This window comes from Folsomia candida, unplaced genomic scaffold (assembly GCF_002217175.1).
Source record: "Folsomia candida strain VU population unplaced genomic scaffold, ASM221717v1 Fcan01_Sc006, whole genome shotgun sequence".
Lineage (NCBI taxonomy): Eukaryota > Metazoa > Arthropoda > Collembola > Entomobryomorpha > Isotomidae > Folsomia > Folsomia candida.
This window is the reverse complement of record NW_019091198.1, coordinates 3,327,334-3,350,577: the sequence shown is the minus strand read 5'-3', so window position 1 is coordinate 3,350,577 and position 23,244 is coordinate 3,327,334. Positions and strand designations below refer to the sequence as shown.

Here is a 23,244-nt window from a genome sequence, read left to right as displayed (position 1 = left end):
TGATGTATCATTATTTTTCGGCTCCCTTTGCCAAAAGTGATCAAAATCTGGCAAACATGTTGTAAAGCTGAGCTAAAATTCAAATTCACTTCTCCATGTCACTCGTCGTCTTAATTGTGGGGACACTACGAGAAAAGTAAATACATAGGAAAATGTGTGCTCTAGAAATCTACTTTTTAAAACCTTCATTTCAAAACCATGTTACTACACCCTACGCCATGAAATTGCGAACCCACACCATTCAATGACAACTGGAAGGCCCATTGCATATATACAAATGGTAGAATTATTGACCACAATAGGAATCTCATCATGAAATGCACATTTTAAACATCCTTTGTCTTCCGGCTTTCAAGAAAGGCTACTTGCTTAATAGCTCGCTAGTTAGTTTAGTGGATGGGGGCTTAAGCCCAGTTCAAAACCTCCGTCATGATGACATCCGCCTCACATTACAAAATTGGTTGCTTAAACCGTTTACATGGGGCGGCGGGGTGAGAGAGTTTACTTCCTTCCTGTATTATTCGGGTGAAACTTTGGTCTTGTGCCTTCGGGAAAACCCTCTCTTCTCGCCTGCCGTGCCTTGGCTAAGTTGAAAAACTGAAAAGTAAAGCAAGCAAGCAAGCAAACCTTTAATAAGTCAGTTTGGATTTCGGGATTCACACCGAGAGCTTGCTGCAGCCATCCAATCCAATCCAGTCGTCGTCGACCCCAGTTGAGAAGAATACAAATGCAAACCCAGTGTAGTCAGTCGGAGTCAGTTGGTTAGTTAGTTAGTGAGGAGCATGATATACTTTACTTGTGACAGAGAGAAAGAGTTCCCAAAATCTTGAGTCCTAATCTATATCGAGCGATACCCGATAATAGGTCTCTCTCAGGATCTGTACTGACGCTTGCTAAATCTTTCTCTGTGTTTGCAAGTCGCCTGAAAATAGAGAAATGGCGATGAGGGTTCGGGTGCAAAACGCTCCATCTCCACCGCTATTACTATTTTAGGGCAAAGGAGAGAAGAAGATCTACTTCTCGAAATCACAAGGCTTTTATGATGCGAATGTTTTATCCCTTTTCAGCGCATATCTTTCACAAATCGGTATTATTTTTCTCTTGTAAAACTAATTTTTTACAAGGTGTAGCACAAAAAGTTTTAAAAATATGGATGATAGTTATGCATTTTTTTTAGCATACGTTTGGATTTTTCGCCAAGTATTATTTAATTGCACATCATGCCGCAATATGAAAACGCATCAGAGAAAGACTAAATACAATATTGCAGCTTTGCAAGGCTAGTTGAAAGTGGAATTGTTGATGTTTTATTTATAACCAGATGTATTTCTGGTTTCTTTCTTGACTTACATCTCGTCACGGTAGTTCAGCGGCAAGCGACCTCAGTCAGAAAAAGTCATTAGCAGAAAGGGAAAAACATTTTTATGAGACCAATTCTTATGAATGCATAGTTTTGCACATTTAGCATCGCCATCGGTTAAAACTGTGACACTTTTTCTAAGTAATGAGATTCAAAAATGAATTTACTTATGTACATACTTGTGTGCCTGTGGTCATTATTGATCATTTTGACCTTAATAATCTGCAATTTTCTCCCAACGCTTAAATTGTATCCATAATTACAACTTAATACTTTTAGTTTATGTAATAAAAAATTGTTTACAATTTCGCGTATTTCGACCTTGAGTTAGCTTGCCACATGGAAGTCGTCCACGGAACAGTATGACTCCTACCACTTTTTGCAAACTTTTCAGCTCTCCAAGCCGTGGTCTTACTTGCTTAGACTTTGAAGTCTCAAAATAACTTTTTCTATTTTACCAAACTTGGTCTGTAGGTATGCGTTTAGACTACTTTTGAAGTTTGTGTTATTTTGGGTGTTAGTACACGAAACCATAAAATACGATTTAAAAGCACAAGCTTCCAAACGTATCCTTTCTTCTTCTTTTTTGTTCCCTAGTACGTATGTAGCTTATCCTTAGTCAAAATTTAAAAGGACGATATGCGCTCTGCTAATTCTGCATGCACACATCCCTCATATTTCTGAACTACTACGCTTTTTCAAAGTAGCAATGCCACAAAAACGGTAGATCAGAAACCCGACCTGGAGTAACCAATAACCAAAGCAGGATCTCATCTTCACAATAATAATGAAACAGAGCGGAGCAAATATGTACAACACCCGTAGACACGCTGACTCTCTAATTCCCGTAATATGTACGAATTTAGTCGTACTGACTGCTTCCACCAGTATAAAGCATTCATGAATGACATGACATACCTACACTGAGCAAAATGGAGGCCTGACAATTTTATGGACAATTTTCGAGCACACATAAATAATCCTCAGATACGAGGCCCCACTTGAACAAATATTTTTGTCTGTCACGCTTCCGTATTTTATGTACGTGAATTTTAGTGCAAAATCCGATCTCCACGTAGCTCATCTTCACGGATTTTTCCACCTTACTGTCGAACATTATCATTTTCGCAGTGGAAGAAAACATTACTCGTTTCTCCGTGGTATAAGTGTAAAACTGTCTTTTTCTCCTCTCTCCGAGCCGACCGCGTTCATAATATTGTTCATTGCGCCTTTAAATAATATGTTTTCATCTTCAGCGGATTGAATTTGCGGCGTGAAAGACTTTAGTTAGACCGATAACCCACCGACGAAATATCCGACTTCTTCCCAACTCGTGTCCTTAATCTTTTTTCTTCCTTCTGCCGTCGTGTGATTAGAATTGAGCTAAACTTCATCACACAGTTTCTGTTTTTAACTCGTCGACTCTCTTATTTCGTTCTTGTCTTTCCTCGTTCGTTCGTCATTTATTCCATCCATCGACGACGGGCAGAGTTGTAAATAACACATATATATAGCAGCCAAATATTAAGTAAGAAGTGCGTTTTTACTTACCTGTAATAAGTTTGGCAGCTCGAAACCACTGTTACGTACATCGGTTTGAAATAACATACCATTCGTACTTGTGTTGCGGCTATGCACACAGCCAAAGTCAATCTAGAGAGAAATCATACGAGACCAAATCTGTTGTAAGGAAAATTTAAATGGTGTTATTTTGTTAGGAAGGGAATTATCTCTCTTTTTGTGGAATGTGGTAGAAAAAGAGTCGTAAAGTTTTTTGACGAGGTCGTTATTCGTTTCCTAAATTTTGCGAAAATATTATTTTGTCACTTTTTGGAAGTTTAGAGTAAATCATTTATATTGGTCTGTCGATTATGTGTTACTTATCTCTCGACTATTGACTCGTCTATTATTTTATGGTAAACTGAAGAGATTTTAAAGAGAAGGAAAATTAGGTAAGCATATTTGAAGAACAGATTGACTTTCATGTCCAGACAAAAATACGTCGTAGCATTTTAATACTTTCGCCTGTCTGATTTGTTGTTTCGAAACTCTCGACATATTCAAAATTTATGTCAATTTTTTTCTAAAGTCAGCATAATTCAACGAATAGGAACATTTCTCATAAAATTTAATATTTCGCTATAACAAAACCAATCTACACTCTACGCTTTTAAATTTGGAAATACGACATAATCTCTAAAACTACAACGACGCAGTGCTTGTCAACCTTGTTATTCGAATGGTGACCGTGTACGAATGTTTGTGCTGGGGCTGTGAGTATTTTGTTGCGGTATTGTTGCTCAGTGTTGTTTTTCTGAACCTTATCAAGGTGACCATGTCATCCTCAAGTCTTATCGTTAACGGGGTCAATGTGGACGTGGAGACGGATCCAGTCAGGTTAAGACAATTGGTAAGTGCATACAAAATTTCTAGTACATAGTTAAAATAAGTATTTATTTCATGCATCTTTCTACATATTTTGCATTTTTACGAAAATTCTGTTTTTTAGAGGCTATAAATGATAACCAGATTCAAACGGGTTTCATCCCCTGTTCGACTATTGTAGTGCATATAATGACACCACATTCTTTTCCATATTAAGACTTTGAGACGACTTTGATTTCTATATTAGAATCACAAAGAATTCCATCTGCTCTGTTTATTTTATGCAAATTATTCACCGGCGATTTAACTTTGGCTGCATGTACTGCACAGTGGCCATTATGGGATGCTGTCTGCGTCTACCAGATAAGTTGGCCAGCCATAACCTACCTTTTTGGGTGTATTCTTCTTCACCTAGCTCATTGACGGGGGCACCAATTATAGTGTGCAACCAACACGTAGTAGACAAATCCCCTCTATTTTATTCATAATTGGTCTAGTCTGACACGTACCTGCACATCCCACAAGTTATTAACTTGTGCAGTGTGCAGGTACTCACTTCTGTCTAATGAGAATAATTTCAAATTATTCTCATTAGAGAGAAGTAATCTTTTTTTATAGTAGCTCATTAGCAAACCCCACGAAATATTTTACATCATTCTTACACATTCCATTTCCAAAAGTTTGTATTAATGGCGAATCGCGCAGGGGGGCTCGCACCAAATCAGGGAAATGTCTACTAATGTATCGTTTAAAAGACTGATCGATTTCAAAAACGTTTCAATTTGTGTAAACATCTTACAAAATGGTTCGGACGTTAATAGGCAAGTCAATACCCCTCAGTTTGTACAGACTTTGTAGCCATTCAGCAGCACAGCATGGTCTCAATTTCTTTACACGAAACGACATTTTTGTTGCGTGATTTCTAAAGCGTGAATTATTTGAGACGAAATTATTAATGCCCGTCAAGTTGTTGTATGAGACACTGCCAATCCTTAAAATCCGCCCACCACATCAGTATGCACTACTATAATTCTTTACAAAGTGAGAAATCACCCGACGCATAGTGTCATTAATTACCTTCTTCTTAGGAGTTTACATAAAAGAAATTTTATTATGAAAGGCAAAATAATTGTGGTTATGCCCTTTCAGTGTTACTCCTCGGTTTTTGAGCATTTTTTTACACCATTGTTTTGATACAGTTTGATATATTCAACAAGTATGGAGTTCAAATAGGTGGCTGTAATTATAGTCTGTGGGCTATCAGAGTTCTGAGTGAGTAATGATGAAGCCTTTGGTTCAAGTTAAGTTCGAAGTCTAAATCCAGTCAAATCGTTATCTGACAAAAGCGAAACTTTAGAAAATGTACATTTACAACCGTTAAAATAAACAGATGCCAAAAATACTTCCTGGTTCTACTATTTCGACTATTTCGAGATGTTACAAATGGTCAACACATTTTCTGTGGTGTGCATACGAACGAACGTGGTTGTGTTTTTGTGGATGAAACGGGCGATTGTAAAAATTCTGTTGCTTTCTCTTTTTCCTTTTAGTTAGCCGAAGTGGAAGGAGAGGACCGAGAGCGGATTGGAAATCGGCTGCGAAGTTTGGGTAAGAAAAGATAGCATATTGCGGTCGTAAAAATTATACAAATTTATTCTAAAGTGCACTCGGTTATTAATAGCATTGAATTTTGATTTTAATTTCATCGCGTTATTATATCGAAATATTGTGCATTGTTTTTTGTTGGGCACAACTGCGTGAGATTTTCATCTCGCAAATGATGCGGTAAGCTTGGCGATGCAGGAAAGTGAACCATATTTATCTTGGGGTTTACTTAAGTAAGAAAAAGCCATCCCAGAGATAAATTTACCCCAAGGCCAGGCCAACTCCGTTCTCAGGTGTGTGTTCTGGTCTGGTTTGGTGTGATTTATTTACTCCGCTTGGCACTTTCTTCCATCCCCACTCGCGTAATACTTCCATACGTTCCTTCCTCCTGCAAGATACCCCAATCTAAAATATCTAGATCACATTATTCAACAAAGATGCAAACTGGATGAATGGAGGAAGGATGGTTACGTGATGTGTTATTATTATTACGATCTGGGTTAAGAACCGTCAAATTCGCCACAAACTACGTCACACATTAAGAACTTAAATATTGTGCAGGCATTTAAACTCTTTCCAAAAATCCTGTGATTTTAGTAGCAGCAGCTTTATGAAAGTGTAAAGATTCGAGACATAAACAACTCAATCATCACACGGGTAAAACCAGGAAAGTTGTTAATTTACATAAATCATAAAAAAACACGCGAGCGACGATAAATTCCAACAATAAAATAGGAATTTATTGTCAGTCTTTTACTTTTTGCGGGGCGTAATATTATGGTTTCAGATTTAAATTGAGAATGTCTTTCCAACACTTTCATCTCACATCCGCTCACACGCCACGACTCGGCTCCACAGGTTTGGCTGGGCGAGACGCTGGACCACTTTGTTTTACTCGAGGCATGAATATAACGCAGTGTCAGGCAAGATTGGACATAAATTGCTTTGTATATTCTCAACCGAGGGAAGCACAACGCCGGAGGGATTTTCCGTAAAAAGCCGCCGATAGATTTAAAGCTCGCTTTACCTCGTAATTTATATACACAGAGGATCCAAAGGGGAAAGTGGAAGAGGTGAAAGTCTGGAAGAAATTATGTTTATTTTCTTCCCTTCTGCCCTCCACGGCTGTCGACGAGGAAAGCAAGGCGTGTGCATTTGGAAATTGTCACTCCCTCTGAAAAAACTACTTCTCTCTCACCTTCGAGTTGAACCTCCCGATTAACAATGGGTTGACAAACTTGTAGATTAGATAAGACACCAAAAGAGAAGCGTAATCTTATCTGCAGCGACAAACACATCTTCGCCATCCGTATTTGGTTGGATATCTGCATGGAAGGGAAGTGATGTGATGGGACATGATAAAGTTGGGACCTGACTCGAGTGCTTCATTTCCTTCCTGAATTGAGGAAATAAATCTTTGCAGATGTGAAAAAGTAGATTCGATTCCCTTGATGGATTGCTTTCCTTTCCCGATTCGGAATCTTGTACAGGAAATGATTCAGAAATTATGTGGAAGAATCCGATCCGGTTTATTTAACTAGCGATTTATGCCATGAGAAAAATAAGTTTATTTTATTTTTGTCCTCCTTTATCGTAATTGTGCTAGATCAGATAAGTCATTCGGATAAAAAGGATAATAATACAAAGAAAACATTGGAACTTTTTGCTTCCGAAAGACGACATGTAATTATTGTTTGCATGGTTTGTTGAAATTTGAGTAGTGGATTATATGTGTGTGCAGCTCTATGAGTGAGATTGTGGTGTTGAAGGAAGATAAATCTCTTTATGACATAAAACCAAGAAATCCTTATTTCGAGCCAGCTCAATTTCAAGGGATGGAGAGGTTCAAATTGTTGCAAATAAATCCTCCATGCGATCATAAATTGTGTTCAAATCCAAATTCACCTTGGCAATGACACTGCAATGACTCTTTGATCTATCCACGACTTGAAATGCACGGTTGGGTGTGATATCCACGTTCACGTCGTCATCCTCGGCGAGGAATAAAATCTACCGGCGTCTCATATAATATTTGTCGTGTGGGAGCTCTGGTCGTGGACGATAGGACACTTGGCATTTTTTTACATAGCAAAGCTCACACCATTTTACATAGTAGCATAAATAAATGTCACCGACTAAGCGGAGGATTTTTTACGATTGTAGGAAATACAAATCGCTCATTACAAATCCCTCTTTACCAAACCAGCTCAGTACAAACCCAAAAATTAAGTTGGTGGCTTGTCTAAATAATCAAACAAGCGTTCAGAATATTTTTTATTAATCGGATTTTTATAAATCTGATTTGAAACATCTCAAAGAATTTATAATTTGGGCTAGGCTGATTCCCAAGAGTTACGTAAGTAATACGGAATAACAAAAAAACTCAACGCTTTGCGTTTGTGGAAAATTCAAGATAAATCACGAATTTAATTTTCGGATTTGCATATGTATAATGCCCAGGGTTTGTAATGAATAGGGTTTGCTAAGATCGGTTTCTATTTTCTGTCGACCTTTTTTACTACTACGTGCTTCACAACATTCGACACGCGTGGATTACCTCGAGAGTTTTATTTGGGATATATATTCGAATCTACGTAAATAAGTATTAGTAAAATCAACACATTTAGCTTAAGCTAGATAAACGCTAATGCTATAAAAGCGCAATATGTAGCTTGCTAGTTTTCCTCCTTATCCATGTTTGACATGTAACTTAAAATAAATGATTCCTAGTGACAAGTTTAAAGTGATACATATTTACTTTCATTCCATATGAAGTACATCTGCAGAAGTTTCAGTTTCAGTTTCATTAATTGTGCCAGATAAGTAAATGCAACTTATATTGGTACGAAGGGTAACACACTTAACGAGTAGGTTATACAAGAAGGTTACAAATCTAAATACGCAACACCGCTGATTACGAAGAAAATAGATTATGAGAAAATCTGCAATAAAAAATACAGAAAGCGGTGTAGACCATAAATCTGAGCAGATTTTTTGCTTCATTCATTTACAGCAGACCGAGAACAGCTACACTGTCGAGCGAGCGTTCAAGGCAATGCTCGACAGAGTTGACGTTGCTTGACCTTTATTTTTAAGCCGAATTTAAACAGATTCTGAGAAGTGAATAGACATATAATTTAGTTTATAGCCAGAGGAGCAGAGAGAGGTTATATTGACGGGTTGAAGGTTTCTGAAATTTGGCCAGGATTCCAATGTTAAGATTAAGATTTGGATAAATTTCGTCAGAACTGAAAGCGATTAGGAGTTTGGCCAAAAATGAGTGACAATGATGTTTTATGAATTGTCTTTCTGAGCTTAATTTCGCTTGATTTTTGTGGTGGTGTTTAAATAAACAAAAACGAGTATTTTCTATTACATATCGGTGGAACATTGATTGCTTATACGTACGTGCTGCCCACACTCACGTCACTTTCGAGACATGTATTGTCTGAAATGAGTACAACACTGCTATATACTTATTTAGTTTAGACGGGGGCCTGTATAATTAGGAGAGACATGGCCTTTTTCGTATCAATAGTTTTTATTAAGTAGCTACTTTAGGAGAACGTTTTGTCCGTCTGTCTATCAGTATGAATTACTTTTCCCTGGCGACCTTTTTCCGTTCTATTGTCGGGTATCAGCAGCATATTTTGAAGGGATTACTATATAAAAATTTTTGAATAGCACATACATGTGCCTTGGTATAATTGGAAAGGACTAATTAATGCAAATAACGCATTTTCTCTGAGTTCTCTGTGACGTTGAGGGAAAGGGTCAAATGTTGGGTTTCAGTAAATTTTCAAAACATTTCAAAGCTACTTTGACAATTGAGAAATTCTGATTGAATTGTGTCCAACATTCGTTGGATACATAGATACATGCATATGCAGCACTACCGCTACTTTTCTGTATCTGCGAACTAAAGTTTATTGCAAACCTGAAACGCAACTGATGAAAATATGAATTTACAATTGAACGATTCGAAGACACGGTCTATTTATGAATCATACTTTATTTTCCCGAGCTTTCGAAAACAAAATGATTTCTTCTTTAAGATGAATATTTTATTAATTATCGCCAAAACTTGCACCAACGTTGACCTACGGGAAACGAGTACATTTTCATACGAATGATGCATACAGAAAGAGTAATGGCTCCATACTATGGTACATTTAAACCAACGTGCCAATTGCACACATGTGTAGGTAAGCCAAATGGTAGGATACACTCGTAAATCCACTCCTGTTCATATGTTTTTGTCATTTCGAAAGAATCGTTGACTGATTATGAAGAAAACATGAGTTTTTTGAGTGGCTGCCAATAGACTTTTGACTTTTTTGCTAGTGAGTGACATGCTTAACTGTTTTTTTTGCAGAGAGTGGTGGCACTTCAGTCGAGCGGTCAGCCTCCACCCCTTCCACCCAACGTTCCCGACCCCTGACGAAAACGCTGTCCATCGGAGGAGTAACGCTAGGATCGGATTCTTCTGATGTGGCTGACGTGACTGGTGAGTTGATGCCATTGATATTTGGTCAACTCCAAAGTTCATTATTGGACAATATCGGTGCGTCTGGCTCCGCTTCTGGTGGTGGCAGCGCGGGCAACAGTCATCATAATGTTAGCTCAGATAATAGCAATAACACTTGTACAAACACAAATGCCAACGCTTTGCAATCAGCAGCAGACGCAAATACAAATAATAGCAGCAGTAGCAGTTCGGAGGGTAGTAGTAGCACGAACAGTAGTGCGGGTGGTGGTGGTGGTCCAGACTCTGGGGAAGATTGTCTATTCGACTCGGGCACGGAATCCGGGGAAGATGGTGGGTCTCCTCCGTCACTCCCACCCGTCGTCGACGTGCTTCAACCCCACCACGCCAAATCCGAAAGCTCACCCGCTGAATTCTCCAATTTCATGGAAGGACTGAGGAACACGCTCAAGAGAAATCAAAACAAAGGAAGTCTGCTCCACTCATTGTCTCATTTTGATGCTTTGGGAGCTTTGGCTTCCACTTCTGCTGCTGCTGGTGGTGGTGCCACGGTGAGTGCTTCGGATTCTGCAATTGCAGCCAAATCTCGCTCACAGGGCGAAAAAATAATAAGTGCTTCTGAGCTTGGTGGTGGTTGTGGCAATTTACTCGATACTAGTGCCATAAGTGGCAATAAAGGTAGTTTTTTGGATAAGAAGCAAGTGGTGAGTTCTACAAGTACTGAGTCGGAGGCTGCGGCGGCGGATCGTACATTGGTCCAACAGGTGGACAAGGTGCTTTCTCTTTTGAGAGATTCATTGGTTAAGGACCCGACAGTGTTGAGGTCTTTAGGCTTCGCTGATGTGGAGTTGAACCTTGAGTCTGAAAAGGGAAAAGAGCTGATTGCTCTTATTGATCGACTCAAGTCCACTCTGAGCACTGCAAATGAAACCACCAGTTCCAGTGGTCAAGAAGAAGGAGCCATCAAAACTAAAAGTAAGGACAAAATAAACCAAGCTCCCACTCTGCCCACGGTGATCAGCACTTGCGAACAAAAGGAAAAAGTAGTCGACGAGCAGCCGGGTATCAACACCACGGCGGCTTCACGAGCACAAGAAATGTTGGCATGGGCGCAAATTCGACCACCTGACACTGTCCCTCTCCCATGGGTTAACCATATGCAGCCCCCTTCGGAAAGGAAGTCCTCCACTGAAGGAGTAGCCGCTCCTTTCAGCGTTGATGATGGTAACCACTACACCCACAAGGGTCGAGGTGGTCGTCGCCGCTCGCACACAAGGTCACACACGGTCGGGGTAACGCAGGAGGAGTTGGCCGAGGCAAGACGATACTTACAAGAAACTGCTTTGCGTACTGCTCTCGAGGATAGCAAGCGACAGGAGGGGCAGCAGACTGAGAAAAAAGCAGAGGAGGCAAGCGAACCTTCTCCTCCCCAAGATGCCACGACATTTAGGCGAACCAGCCTCGTCACCGTGAATCCAATGGCCAAAAGCAGTTCGCGTGATTCCATGCAGGTATTTTCTCCTACTGGACAAGAGCATAATAAACCGCCTTTCGAACTGCCCAGACAAAACAGTTGGCATCAGGACGTGGAGAAAGGGCTGAGCCATATGCCACGACCCTTTGTCAAATCAGCAGCTGGAATGTTTGACGCCAGCTACGTGCCTCCACCCGAGAGGAGAATGACGTGTGCAACGCTTGACGATAGCGTATCCTCACTTTTTGGCAGTCGTGACCAAACCCAGAATAGTCTTCCTGGTGGTGGCAGTGGGAAGGTGGGAGAAGGAAGAGGAAGCCAATTTGCAAAGATAAAACCCTTCCGAACAATCTCTCTTGATAATGCGTATGACCCGAGCAAAACGTTTTTCACCAAGGAAGAAACCGTTCAAATAGCCGTACATCAAGCAGCCATTAAAAAACAAATGTCGGACGAGGAGGATCGGAGAAAGCGGAGAAATAGCTTGTCATCCCAGCAGAATATTTATGGCAGTGGTGGTGGCAGTGGGGCTGCTCCCACGAGTAATAGCACGAGAGATTTTTCACTCGCCTTACCCACACCCTACTCATCACCTCAACAGCAGAAGCAGAAACAGATGAAAAACAGTGGTCGTGTTGTCACTGGCGGTAATGGATCTCTAAACAACAACAGTTTCAATGCTCCATGCAATTCAAATGATGATCATCACCACCAAAATCAAACCCAATCTGGTGGAGATTCAGGTTTCACCGAAGAAAGCGGGTCAGACAGTCGACAGTTGAGAAATGATCAATTGGTCTACGAACCTTCTTCTCAAATGTCGCCCATCTCACTCTCCAGACCATCGACGAGCTCGCCCAGGGCAAGCTTTACCACTGGCTCGTTATCCGGACTCCCAAATGGAAGTGGTGGAGGTAACACACAACAGCAACGGATTGAAAATGTACAGATTTCACTTAAAGAGTTAAGCTCATCAGAATTTCCTCAACTACAAATTGCCATCACTCTCAACACAAATGCGGGTAATAATACGGGACCTGGTGGAAGTAATGGTGGCAGCAGTGGCACCAATAACAGTATCACTTCAAATAACAATAACAGTGGCAATGATCCAAATTCATTCATTCAGTCCAACTTTCTCTCTGGGAGAAAACTCCCAACTACCACCACCTCCACAACGAGCAATACGTTAAGTGGAGGTGGTGACGGTAGTGGCCAGATGGACGCCCTCAGTTTCACCTCATCGAGTAAAGCAAATCGTTACAAGAGCAAGAAAGAGAGAAAAAATCGTCTCAAAAGGGCAAACACGATCGACATTCCACAACCACCAGGTTTCCTTCTCGGCCATCATGACGACGATTCAGAGATGGACGACGAAGAGGAAGATTCAGACGTGAATGACCATGATCACTGTTCCGTCAAGAGCGCCACACTCACCTATGCCCCATTCAAACCAAAGACTGAAGGGGATCGCAAGTTCCTGGCCTTTCTTGAGAAAAATAACTCCATCGCGCCAGACACTCATATTTCTACGGTACGACCAGTGCGAACCTCGCATTTGGGGGCTAATGATAAATTTTGGAATAATCGATTTTTCAATCTCAAATCTAATTTCGAGTCCAGTAGTCAAGGGTCGAGTCCAAGCCCTTCTCCAATCCTTTCACCAAGCCGACAAGCTCCCCGCTCGGTGTCCGAACTGGCCTTAACGCATGAAACCATTACACCCTCGTCAGCATCATCTGACACTTTTTCTAAGCCCATTTGGGCCACACGAGATCGTGGCCAATTGCCTCAACAGGTCAAGAACAAGCTGAGCGTCTTTGAGTCCAAGAATATGGAAGCAGCATCGAAAAGTACTCCGTGGAGGTCTTCTGCACCTCAGATTGGTCAACCTCCACAAACTGCTCATCATGTCCAAGCACCGACTGGAAGGGGTAGCGTACATCAACTTCAGCAGCAACCTTCTTCCAATGCAAAACGCTTTGTAGCCAGTAGCAGCGTTTACAGTACAAACAATGTTCCTACACAAACAGTACGACAACAACAAATGACCCCCAAGTCCACCTTTGAAACTCAACAGAACATTAAGGCACCCACTGTTCAGCGACCTGTCGCTGTGAGAGGAGTAGTGCAACAGCAAACTGGACCACTGACTGAACCGACAGCACCCCAACGTTCCAAACAACAACAACAAGTGGTTCATCCCTCAGAAGGGGTTCACATGGTTCATGCAACTGCGTCCGCATTGGAAGCCATGAAACGGTCAGGCTTCGGTCCTACGGCGGTTGTTAATCCTACGTCACATCATCATCATCACCCACCACAAATTATGTCTCCACCTCCTCTAAAGGTGTTGCCACAAGAAAAAATAGAACTTCCCTGGGCAAAGAAAGAACCACTTTCACCTTCGGACAGGAGAGATCCAAATGCGGGACGAATTTTAATGTCAAAAGCTAAATTTGAGCAATTGAATCATCCCGACGTTATGCCGATGCATCCTCCACTGGTCCACCATGGGGGTCGTGATGGATCCAACCCACCCCCACCAATTCCACCCAAGTCTGCAAACGCCAAAGCTTTCGGTGTTGCCCTCAGTCAAAACCAGAATGAGCACAGCAATGTTCCTACTAGTAAATCCCAGCGGTCGTCATTCCCGACATCCTCCGTCCCAAATGTCACCAATTTAGCCAGCAACTATGGTCAGAGTCCTCCAGCAGTGGGACCAAAACCAAAATTTGGAACGTTTGGCGTCACGCATAGCTTTGACGAGGCCCTCGCGCGTAAAGCAGTGGACAATGTGCAGCCAATCAAACCTGTTGGTAGACTTCCGGTTCGACAAGAACCACCTCCAGCAAGTAGAAGACCACAACCAGAGTACCAACAAATCCCAGGTTCCGCATTTGCCAGAAAAGTATCTGCATCTGAGCCTCAGTCCAGAATTTCTTCTGACCACGAGGATGAAGCGGTGACCCGAAAGGTCTCCATAGACAAGGGTGACATTCAAACTCCAGTCGTGGCCAGAGTGATGGGAGCTGCACAACAGCAACGAGCAGCCATTGCTGGAAACAGAATGTCCTCTTTGCAAAATGAGGAGCAAGCATCGCGACTGACCAATGCGAGATCTAACATTCGAAATATTCTCAACCAATTTTCTCAGTCTCAACAGTCGAACGACGATTCTTCGGACAATAACTGTTCTCCTCCAATTCTGAAAGGAAATCTGCAACTCTCAATACCAAACCCTCTTGCAAAATCACTGTCCGGCAACACCCTCATGTCTTCCGGTCAACATGGTGATGGTGGCAGTAGTGGGTACAGACCAACAAGCCTTGTCGTTGGTGCGGAAGAGTTGAGTCTTCACTCTTCACACTCTCCGAGTATAAAACCGTACAATTCTACGAATAATAATACCAGCTCGGTGTCCCCACTTTCACCAAACCCGCTTCCAACATCTACATCCGTTTCGCCACAACCAACCACGACAACAATGAAAGGGACTCCGATCCCTTCACCAGTCCATCATCACCACCACCACACGACCGCTCCTACTACCACGAGGGGAAGTAGTGAGGAAAATACCCTTCAATCTCAAAAACAACAGCATCGTGCCCTCATTCCAAAACAACGAAGCTTATCAGAGTTTCCTAAAATTGCAACCAAACCCAACATGGGAATACTAACTATTAAAACTGATTTAGAATCTTTAGCCAAACCAAAGTTTAATCAGCATCATCCGCAACAAAGCACTTCTTCCAACAAGACTTCTTTTAAAAATAATCAGCAACAATCGGCTGTGCCGAGTAAAGCTTTACCAGTTCAAAAGCAGTCCTCCTTCCCCCAACAACAACAACTCCTTCAACAAATGGAAGAACAAGCGTCACCAAAAGTCCTGAAATCATACCCCACTTCCGACAGCTTACAGCGCACTTCTTCCGGAAGCAGTATCTTCAACAGGGCGCAAAGCTTATTTCTCAGCGCTCAAGATGGAATGCCTCCTTCCGTAAAGAGCAGACCTAAACCGCCCAGTCTGCCTAAAATGCATGGCATGTTTCCCAAGCAATTCGAAGCATCAATGTCACCAGACAGCGCCAAGAAGAAGCAGAAAGAAGTGGAGGATTATTTTAAACAATTAACGCAACAAGAGCACATTTCTCCAAAGAAGGGTCGCGGCAACCCCAACACCAATAAGTCTGCCCACATAAGAAAGTCCGCGTCCCAGGGCAAACTGCTGAGCAGACAGCGTTCCCTTTCCGACGGGGAGGAAGATGTCGACCAAATATTCGAGAGCCTGTTCAAGGCTTCCGGTATGATTTCTCCTCGGAGTAAAACCTGACTCTTGTGTGAGCGAGTTGAATAACTACTACCGCTACTGCCTATTATTGAAATGCCGCGTTGGTGGAATTTCTAATTCATTTTTTAATTGCCGTTATTGGATTTTGATTACTCAAACGACTCAGAATCTCCGACTTATAGTACTCACTCATCACACAAGCTCAAGAACAAAGGTTACTTATGTATTTGTGTGGTTTCATCCAGTGTCTTAATACATGAGCTACTAAGCAAACAGTAATAATAATAGTCGTGATAATAATAAAATAATAATAAATGCATAAACATATTTACACTCTGCTTCACCAAGGACAAATAAAAACACTCAATTATTGCAAATCACCACATGACGTACTACATAGAACTACATATCTATACAATAATACATGTAAACTAATTTACAAAATACCAAAATAACATATTACACATTTTGCTTCTTCCGTGTTCTTATAAGTACGTAAGTAGTAGTGCTATACTTAATATTTAGTTCTCGTATTTATTATTTACCTCTGTTTCAAAACCAATTAATGTAACGTGCCATGCTTCAACCAGTAGTTACGCAGATAATAATTATGAGCCGTGCTGAAATTGCTGCGTCAGTACGTGCAGATTTAAGCTGTAGTAAAAGAGACTATGTAGATTATGTGCTTTAATTGATCCTTCCCCGCAAACCTAAGAAATATTCTATTCCTCAAATGCTATATGTTCAAGATATTTTTAATGTGCTTATTTAAGCCGTTTACTTATTCGTCTTATCTATTTCTCCTCCCGTGCAAAAAAACTACTTGTTTTGTCCTGCAACCTGACTCCTACAGCAACAACCCTGGTCACACACTTATAGTCAAAGACGTGTCAAAAAGGTTAGCCATCTACATATTCCATCCAGTATTCATTCGCCATGAGACATGAGAGTGTAGCATAGTAACAAGGCAAAAATATCATAATAATAATAAGTAGATGTTAGAATTTATATTTTATGAAACTCAGAAATGTATACGTAATTTAAGACGGATAGAGCTCGGGAAAGTTAGGAGATTGAAGTAAGGGAGCCAGTTGCCAGACACCCGACCAAAAAGTACACGAAATTGATAATTTACGACCACCACAAGTGTTAAGCTAGCTCTGTGGAGAATGAAATTTTGTTTTGTTTCAGAGGAGAGGTTCTCTTTTAATCGGTCTCAATTTTCTCGGGCTCAAATCTGGGCTCAAAGCTCTTCAAAGTCTCTTGACATGAGTAATCTGAGTAAGTAAAAACATTCACATTCACTCACTCACAACTTATATATTTCTTCTCATGATAAACTATATAAAAAAGGAAAATATTTACATTTTTTATTGTTAAAACCCATCCAGTGTCAGGTTTAGGGGGTGGTGGTAGTGGTAGCCATGCTCAATATTACACACCAGTGCAATCACCACCATTTTGCAACCAGAACTATCCGTTCTACGACCAACAAATGCAGACATTTTGTAACTTTTTTTAAAAACTTTTAGCATTGGTTTTACGTTTTTGAAAGTAAAACATATCCCTTTGCATTTGATAAACAACACAAAACGGGATAATTATTATATCCGTGAGAATAAGGTGACGATGTGGTTTTTGCCTGGCCTGATTTTTCCTGATTTTTCTTTACCAATAAACACTTATGTATGATAGCTCCCAGATGAGGGTTTCAGTTGACAAACTACCAACAGTAAAGTTTATCACCTTAAATTTTTCATAATGTATTCAGAAATCATCCTTATTTCCAATAATAGTTGAAGAACAAGACCTGTGCAGGGATTTTGACATTGCTTGTCTCAACTTTCCCTGCATGTATCCAGTTGTACCCAGTTTTTCCTATCCCAAGTTTTCTCTCCCATCAAATCATACCAAACGCACGATGACTTTCCTACCCTGTCTTTTTGATTGATATTTTAACTGATACTTTTTTGCGTTTTTTCCTCTCGCTCACTCTTTAATGGAATGCATAAGTATCAAGCTCTAGGCTGCTTGTTCCAGGTGAAACCTCCAATCGCCGTCAATTTAACTTCCAACAACAACAAAACGGAGTGCCTCCACTGCCCACGATGAGACCACAGCTTCCTCCACTGCTTCCCACTACAACTTTCCCTAGCGTGGCCCCTGTCGTTACCACACCTCCAATTAGCGGAGGCATTTCTGGGACCTCGAGCCTTGCGGCGAACTCACAAATTCAACAAAAATCTCAAATTATGCAGCAAAGCAGCAGCTCCTCGACTTCATCTTTTAAAAGCACAACTTCTTCAACTACTTCCTCTGTTGGTGGCGGTGCTGGGCTTAATAAGTTCAAACAAATGGACCAACAAGCTAAAGCAAAGTTAGTGTCCACAGACGAATCCTTCTCCTCCTCCTCCCACCAAATGCTCACCTTTCAATTATTCAATTATTAGTGTACACACCTGTGTTCCTTTTGTTCTAATTTCTTAACTGTTAATGCACCCATGAAATCCATGTCCCTCAGAGAAAATTCAATTTTTTTTCTTTAAACGTTGGTCTCCGTTTGTGGTGGTGCACACATCCCTTTAATTTTAATTTAAAACCGTCCTGTTTCTCACATATACATTTGATAAAGACAATTTAACATCACGTTGTCCCCGTATTGTGTATGACCAATTTTAAACTGATAAACCAAATTTTTGAATATTTTGTATTTGCCCACCCATTAGCTCGGGAGGGGCAGCCCCCATGTTTAAATTGAGCCAGGGGTTGAAAACAAGCGCAAATAGTGCAAAAGACATTCTGCTGTACTGGTGCCAATGTCGGACTCGGGATTATGAGGTTATTTCATAATTCATACTATTTTTCAGCCACTATTCTTCACCTCGCATTCATTTCACACAACAACTCTGAGTTATCTGCTAAAGCTTTATTTTTATGTATTATTTATGTTATCTTGCGCTCATTATTCTTGTGGAGAGTTACACTGCTGCCTACTTTTCTTTGTTCCGAAGAAACAGCAAACACAATTGCGGATAATTTTTCACACTATCATTTCACTCACAAACTCCTTTGCACTCTGTAATCGTATCTAAATTAGTGTTTAGACACTCATATCAAAATATAAATATAATTACGTTTGTCAAGCCAATGTTAATCGTCGAGCTCTAACTGGTTTTATAAATAACTAGAAATTTAAGCTTAGCTTTGTGTACGCTTTATAAATAAATCGCTTTTATACACAAGCACCTTACATTATCAGTGCGACAATAATACTGCTTTACATTATCAACCTCATCATTACACAACAAAAAAGTAAAACTGCACTCACGGACTCACATTCGAATACATTCGCATTGCTTCTTTATTAATTTAAAATAATAATAATGACAATAATAAGATTTAAATGTGTATTTATTTATTTAGTGTGTGTACATGTTTATCTGGTCAAAGTATTATTGCGTGCCTTATTTTTTTAAGATCATGTAATTTTGTAATGCCTATGTTTTTGTGTGGATTGTGCAAAATGTGAATTTATCATGTTTGTGCATTTGGTGAAAGTAGTTTATACTATTTCAGAACGTCAAAATTGAAAACTTTTCGAGTAGCTGGAGTGACGGGCTTGCTTTCTGTGCACTGATTCATCATTTTTACCCTGACGCTTTTGACTACAAATCCTTGGACCCAAAAAATCGACGATTCAACTTTGATCTTGCTTTCCGTGTTGCAGAGTAAGTAAACATCGTGTATCGTACATATTTATTAAATTACATGAATTTTGCACATTTTTATTGGTTTGAAATTTTATTTTCCATTTAGTGAGAAAGCAGGCATCTATCCCCTCTTAGACACTGAAGATATGATTGTAATGGGACGAAGACCAGGTAATCCTTAACATTTATTATTTAACTGTGTGCAAATTTCATTGAAGAATCGGGAACATAAGACTTGGGATAGTTTTGAGATAACTATCTAAAGGTTTCTTTATTTTGTATTTATTTTCAGACTGGAAATGCGTGTTCACTTACGTGCAATCAATGTACCGGAGTCTCAAAGACCTCGCATAAGAACTGACGTACAAAATCTTCAGGCCAAAACAAGACCTACAGAGGACACTTCTTTTCTTGATACCATAAATATTTTCTTCCGTACAATGTCATCAGAAATTTTCTTATCTACTCGCCAACATTTAAAAATGTGGTTCATTGAGCCCATCCGTTTCTAAAAGTATTTAACTAGTTTCTTGTGACTCGTCTCCGCATCCTTGGATTTGCTACGTACACATAAAAGACGTTTCTTTTTAACATTTTCCCATCTACATAATTTCTCAGTGTCTAGAAAATTTTATTTCATGAAAATTAGAATGGTTAGAACTATGAAATGAAGAATAGACTAGATTTCTATGAATCTTTTTGAAAAAAGTGGATCAAAGCTTTGTATTGTAAATATGTACCTGCCACGATGACATTACACTAACTTGACATTTTCCAGTCTTTCATACATCTCTAAAAATAATGACGCCCTTGTCACAAAAATATTTGCATATGAGAGAAAGCCCGTGTACTTTAAGCTATTTATAAAAATTGGAATAATATTGTATAACCTGACTCTTATTTGAAGAGAGTGAGTGCTATATATTATTATAAATATGTATGTAACCGTTAAACGTTATTCTCTACATCACCACGTTCTTCCGTTGTCCTTGTGTGATAAATTGCATTAACATATAATCTCAAAGAAGATCAAAGAACAATAAGTTAAAAGTTAAAGAAAGGGATAGAAACCCGAAGGGGTGTGGGTTCTAGAATGGAAGTTTGTTGTAATAATAATAATAATAGAAAAAAGTGGTGCTGTAATGAGGCTTTTTTGAGGTCTCAAAATGCTTTTCACTTTTGAAAAAGAAATTAGGTTTCAATTAACATAAATTACTTTTAACTGACTTTATCTGGCGATGAAACGAAAAACATAAGTGTAGGATTTTAGCCTAAATTTTTAGCCGGTTTTATAAAGTTTTACGTTATTCAGTACATAAGAGTGCCATGATTTTAAATAAATAACAGAAATAGTCATTTAAAAACTAATCACGCATTAATAATGGATTAGTATTATTCTTGAAATAATGAATATTGTACGAGAATATTATCAAATAGTGCTTAACTGCGAAAATAGTTTTTACTATTGTGTTTTTTTTTGGTTCGGTAAAAATATGACAATTTTATGGTCGTCGGGAGCAAAGGAAATATTTTGTGATTTTGGCATTACCCCAAATAAATTTGACTATGTGGTGCAGGATTTCAAGCAGGACTGATTTGTACTCGTTGTTGGTTAGCTTAAAAGGGCTCTCGTGATTATAGAATGTGTAGTATGGTAGGTATGGAAAACGGACCGGATGTTACTTTGTAGAGCGTTATCATCAATTAGATATACAACAAGTGAATTATTATTATTAGTATTAGTTATGCAGGTTTATAATAATGCAATGCAGAAAAAATAAGGATACAATATTAATGATTTACTAACCGCAAACCGTAATAACCGTAATAATAAATAAATGCTAAATTGCGTTTGGAAAATTGAAAAAAGTTTGTCATATTAAATGCAATTTATTTGAGCAAAAGAACAATATGAAGTCAATAAATGGGTGCAAGCACAGCTATACATATTAATTCAGAACCATGATTTGAACATTTTCCGTGCCCACTCCGGGACTATTTTTGTCCATCGACTACTTTTAGTTTGGGAAGTAGACGACGACTCGGTTGTACTTCCGACTTCCTCAGCACTTTCACTATTGCTGTCACTTTCGAGAATTAATGAACTGTTGTTTTGGTCTCGTAATCCACGTCGTCCACTTTCGTCCTCGCCATAACCAGTCAAGTTTGTGGATCGAGACGTGTCTGGGAGTAGGTACTCTTCCTCATCGGACGTGTTGTTGTCCTTGTTGATGCGAATGGACAGGACGCCGACGTCTGGCATAACGAGCTGGAATAATGCCATCAAAAATGCTATAAGCAAATAAGAAGGGAGGACAGATGATTGATGGGAATTTGAGGATGAAGCTCTGACCCGAATTTTTGGACGACCAATTGCAATGGAAATTTCGACCGGATAGTGGTCTGACACTTGCAGCGCATTTGTTTCATTTAGGTCAAAGACGTTGTCGAACTGGAATGCTTTTGCTGTGTGAGGTATTACTCGACCGTCGCTGAAGTAAGGGCCGGTTACCACGATCCTATAATTATAATCAAAATGCACTAATAAATACTTTGTTGATTACGAGTAATTATTTATTTTTGCAACAAACTTATACATAAATGCATATGTTCACATATGTAGCTCACCGATCATAAGCACAATTGGTTTTACCAACTGTAGTGTCAACCTCGTCTCCTATGAGCCAATTAAATTGTTCCATATTCCGAAGCCGAATATTCTTCCATGCTTTTTTGGGTACATAACCGCAATCAGCGTTAAAGTCTCCTAGCATAATGACATCCTGTTCACACACATTTTAACATGTCTTTCTTTAGCATGGTAATAACCTTTCTGCATTAATGTGAGTAATTAATTGGCTACCCTAATTTTAAGCGTTCTCTCAACCCAATTTTGGACATCGGTTAATGCATCAATTTCAATTACTGCATCCGTCGGCTTTACATGGATGTTGATCACAACGACATCTTTATCTAATACACAGTTAGGAAATTAACCACAATTTTTAAATTATCACAACTTCACGCCAATAATTAAACAACTGACCATATCCTTGAAAGTTAACTCGGATTATGTGTGGCTCCCTTGCAAATGAATCAGCCTTTGAATCATTAAATAAAAAATGCTCCTTAACACGAATCATATCACTCCTGCGCATAACAATTGAAACCAAACATTAAAATCTATAAAACTAGCAACTGGTCAATAATCCTGTCGCACTTTACCTAAAAACCAAGGCGTACTGTTCCTTATTATTTGTCCTCCCCACACGATCAGATATGATGTAGTGGTAAGGACGCCGTTTCGACGAGGCAAGGTTAATCTTTTCCATGAGTCTCTGAACCGCTTGCTCGGTTCTGTCAGTGATTTCCGACAAAGCGATAACGTCATAACGTTTTACTATCTGAAAACCATAGATAAAAACTGCATCGAAATAAATACCAGATAAGCATGCACCTTAAATTTATAATGGCTTGGTTTTGTCTCACCTTGATGATAGTGTCCAATACTGCCTCATTCTCAATCTTTGGCAATCCAAATTTTCTCATGTTAAAGGCTCCGATCAGCATCCGCTCTCGCCTGGAGGAACTGCTCATTGTTTCCGAGAGAGTATCTGAAATGGGTGGTGGTCTGGTGGACGTCGTTGAGACTCTTTTAGCACCATCGTTACTGCCAATTGTCAAGATGATCAGCAACCATGAAATATTTACTAAACAAGTCCAAGATTTGTGTCTCATGCTTAATTCTTGTAACTGTCGCAGCAATGTGTTTTACACGACAACTTATAACAAGCTGAACATTTAAATGTTTAGTTTTCCTGCTTTTTAACCCACACTACAAATCCTAAGTGGATACACCGCAATAGAAGATTCAGAAGATGGTTGTGTGTCTTATGCATGCATGCATGAATTAATATGAACACTTTATGCCTC

At 39.7% G+C, this 23,244-nt stretch overlaps 2 protein-coding genes across 7 annotated transcripts in view; one reads left to right on the top strand and one right to left on the bottom strand.

Moving 5' to 3' along the window:
• LOC110850937 (serine-rich adhesin for platelets) overlaps positions 1-21,172 on the top strand; it is a 45,499-nt gene extending 24,327 nt beyond the window's left edge. The window contains exons 4-13 of one of the 6 annotated variants that reach the window (XM_035852802.1): positions 3,690-3,770; positions 5,296-5,353; positions 9,726-9,857; positions 16,793-16,882; positions 16,993-17,109; positions 17,642-17,978; positions 18,328-18,439; positions 19,178-19,329; positions 19,418-19,482; positions 19,604-21,172. In XM_035852802.1, coding sequence (XP_035708695.1) covers positions 3,690-3,770; positions 5,296-5,353; positions 9,726-9,857; positions 16,793-16,882; positions 16,993-17,109; positions 17,642-17,978; positions 18,328-18,439; positions 19,178-19,329; positions 19,418-19,482; positions 19,604-19,665 — 1,206 coding nt within the window. In that variant the 3' untranslated portion in view covers positions 19,666-21,172. Of the gene's footprint in view, positions 1-3,689; positions 3,771-5,295; positions 5,354-9,725; positions 9,858-16,792; positions 16,883-16,992; positions 17,110-17,641; positions 17,979-18,327; positions 18,440-19,177; positions 19,330-19,417; positions 19,483-19,603 lie in introns of those variants that run through there. The other 5 variants (XM_035852803.1, XR_004835128.1, XM_035852804.1 and 2 more) reach the window with 5 other exon arrangements.
• Positions 21,158-23,196, bottom strand: LOC110851406 (deoxyribonuclease-1). Its single transcript, XM_022099175.2, has 7 exons — positions 22,801-23,196; positions 22,537-22,715; positions 22,358-22,461; positions 22,175-22,284; positions 21,940-22,094; positions 21,665-21,830; positions 21,158-21,580 (listed from the first exon to the last, which is right to left on the bottom strand). The coding sequence occupies exons 1-7, from the start codon at positions 23,047-23,049 to the stop codon at positions 21,266-21,268; spliced, it is 1,278 nt and encodes a 425-aa protein (XP_021954867.1). The 5' UTR covers positions 23,050-23,196; the 3' UTR covers positions 21,158-21,265.
• Between the last annotated feature and the right edge of the window lie 48 nt (positions 23,197-23,244).

Bases quoted from the DNA above. Each gene is read 5' to 3' on its own strand.
- LOC110851406 (XM_022099175.2), bottom strand. From the start codon at position 23,049: ATGAGACACAAATCTTGGACTTGTTTAGTAAATATTTCATGGTTGCTG. The intron at 22,285-22,357 runs GTCAGTTGTTTA...ACTGTGTATTAG, and splicing joins AGTTAACTTTCAAGGATATG to ATAAAGATGTCGTTGTGATC. The intron at 21,831-21,939 runs GTGAGCTACATA...TTATAATTATAG, and splicing joins ACCAATTGTGCTTATGATCG to GATCGTGGTAACCGGCCCTT.